This window comes from Octopus bimaculoides, unplaced genomic scaffold (assembly GCF_001194135.2).
Source record: "Octopus bimaculoides isolate UCB-OBI-ISO-001 unplaced genomic scaffold, ASM119413v2 Scaffold_58967, whole genome shotgun sequence".
Lineage (NCBI taxonomy): Eukaryota > Metazoa > Mollusca > Cephalopoda > Octopoda > Octopodidae > Octopus > Octopus bimaculoides.
Window position 1 is genome coordinate 21,773 of NW_026295723.1, and position 1,741 is coordinate 23,513.

Below are 1,741 nucleotides of genomic sequence, written 5' to 3' on the forward strand. Positions count from 1 at the left end.
AAGAACGAAATGTGTAAATGAAAATTAGCAACAAGCAGGAAACTGCCCCGAGGGTGATTTTTTTGTTTTTTTTTTTGTTTACTGCTAGGATATGTAATACATCGTTGCATGCATGGGGAACAGCGAGAATCTAAATGACAACTTATTTACAGGTCTTGTGAGTGGATTTGGAAGATGGAAACTGTGTGGAAGCCCCTGTTCTAAATTAAAGCCTTCAATCGAAATTTCATGTTACTTTGTTTTAAACACCAGATTAATAATGACAAAGCTATTTTAATAAATTCTTCATTATTTTCAAAATTAATTGAAACAAAAGCAACGTATTTCAATGGTCAGACAAAACTAAGATGGAGCAGAGTTTTGGTAAAGATGATGCTAAACCAATGATGATGCATAAAATATGAAAGTAATATATACAAAAGGCCAGTTATGCAAATACAATTAGTGAAAGTTTATAAACAAGGCTGACTAATCTTGAAATATAATTAAAATAGTTTTTGCCTCTTTTGCCCATAAAACAATTTCGCTGTATTTAGAGTAAAGGTTATAGCAAGCTTCACAATCTGCAAAAGGACAGCATGCAACCATTAGCTACGGGTGTTGGCTACCCATTGGACATTTCGTTTGCTCAGTCAGATGCTTCCCAGCGAGTTCATATCCAAAAAAAGTAGGGGTTTTATATAGTGAAAACGCAACCATGTGTCGAGAAATGAAAAGAATCACAAATAAGAAGCGTTCTGGGATATTATTGTCGCTCCTTAGATTTCTTATGAAACCTGTAATCGCAGACAGCAATTGCTACGATAATTCCGAGCATGGCAGGCATGCGTATGTTTCTGGTTCCTGTTGTATTAGATTCAATATCTTCTGTTGTTGTTGTTTCTTGATCTGCAAAAGATGAACATTAAGACATATACCTTTTTGTTTTTAATAATTTTTTTTTAAATCAGGAAGGCTTAACCATTTCGTGCTAAGCTACTTTTGTTTCTATTGTACAAATTCTTTGTTTCAAAGAGATCTAAAGTAAACACTTTCATCAAAACTGTAAGTAAACTTATGTTCCCAAAACTAGCTTAGTAATGACAAGGTCATTACTAAATTCTTCATTACTTTCAAAATTTATTGAAACAAAAGCAATATATTTCAACAGAAATATGGTAGGAACAGGGTTAACACACATCAATATCTTAGACTGCTATGTCTAAAGGATAAGATGTTCCCCTTCAGATCAATCCATCATTTAGAAAAGTTACATAGCATTAGCAAAAGGGATTGACTTCTTCCTAGTACAAAAACGGAAGGTCGGCAGATCAGTCCATTATTTAGAAGGATCATAGAGCATTAGCAAAGACTGGGTCTGTCAATTTTTGCCTCTAATTATGTTTTTTTCTCTTCAAGTTCTTTTTTCACCAACAAGAAACTGGAAAATGTCAATCATTTCTTTAACAATTAAATAGTTCAATAGACAGACTACCCTAGAGAATGAAGCCAACTTGTCCATTCAGTCAACTATAAATATATCCCACCATGGGTTATTATGAAAACTTATCGATTAAAAAAAAACAAACTAGTACGGAAGCAACCCTTGAAATTTCAAGTTACAAACTTTGAATTTGCCTAAACATTATGAAAATATTTGCACCACCACCACCACCATTATTATTATTATTATTATTATTATTATTATTATTATTATTATTATTATTATTATTATTATTATTATTATTATTATTATTATTAT

The 1,741-nt window shown here is 31.7% G+C and overlaps 1 protein-coding gene across 1 annotated transcript in view; it reads right to left on the reverse strand.

The window, feature by feature from the left end:
* Nucleotides 1-224: 224 nt before the first annotated feature.
* Nucleotides 225-1,741, reverse strand: part of LOC106876468 (uncharacterized) — a 6,993-nt gene continuing 5,476 nt past the window's right edge. Inside the window, exon 4 of the mRNA XM_014925032.2 lies at nt 225-888. Coding sequence (XP_014780518.2) covers nt 858-888 — 31 coding nt within the window. The 3' untranslated portion in view covers nt 225-857. The remainder of the gene's footprint in view (nt 889-1,741) is intronic.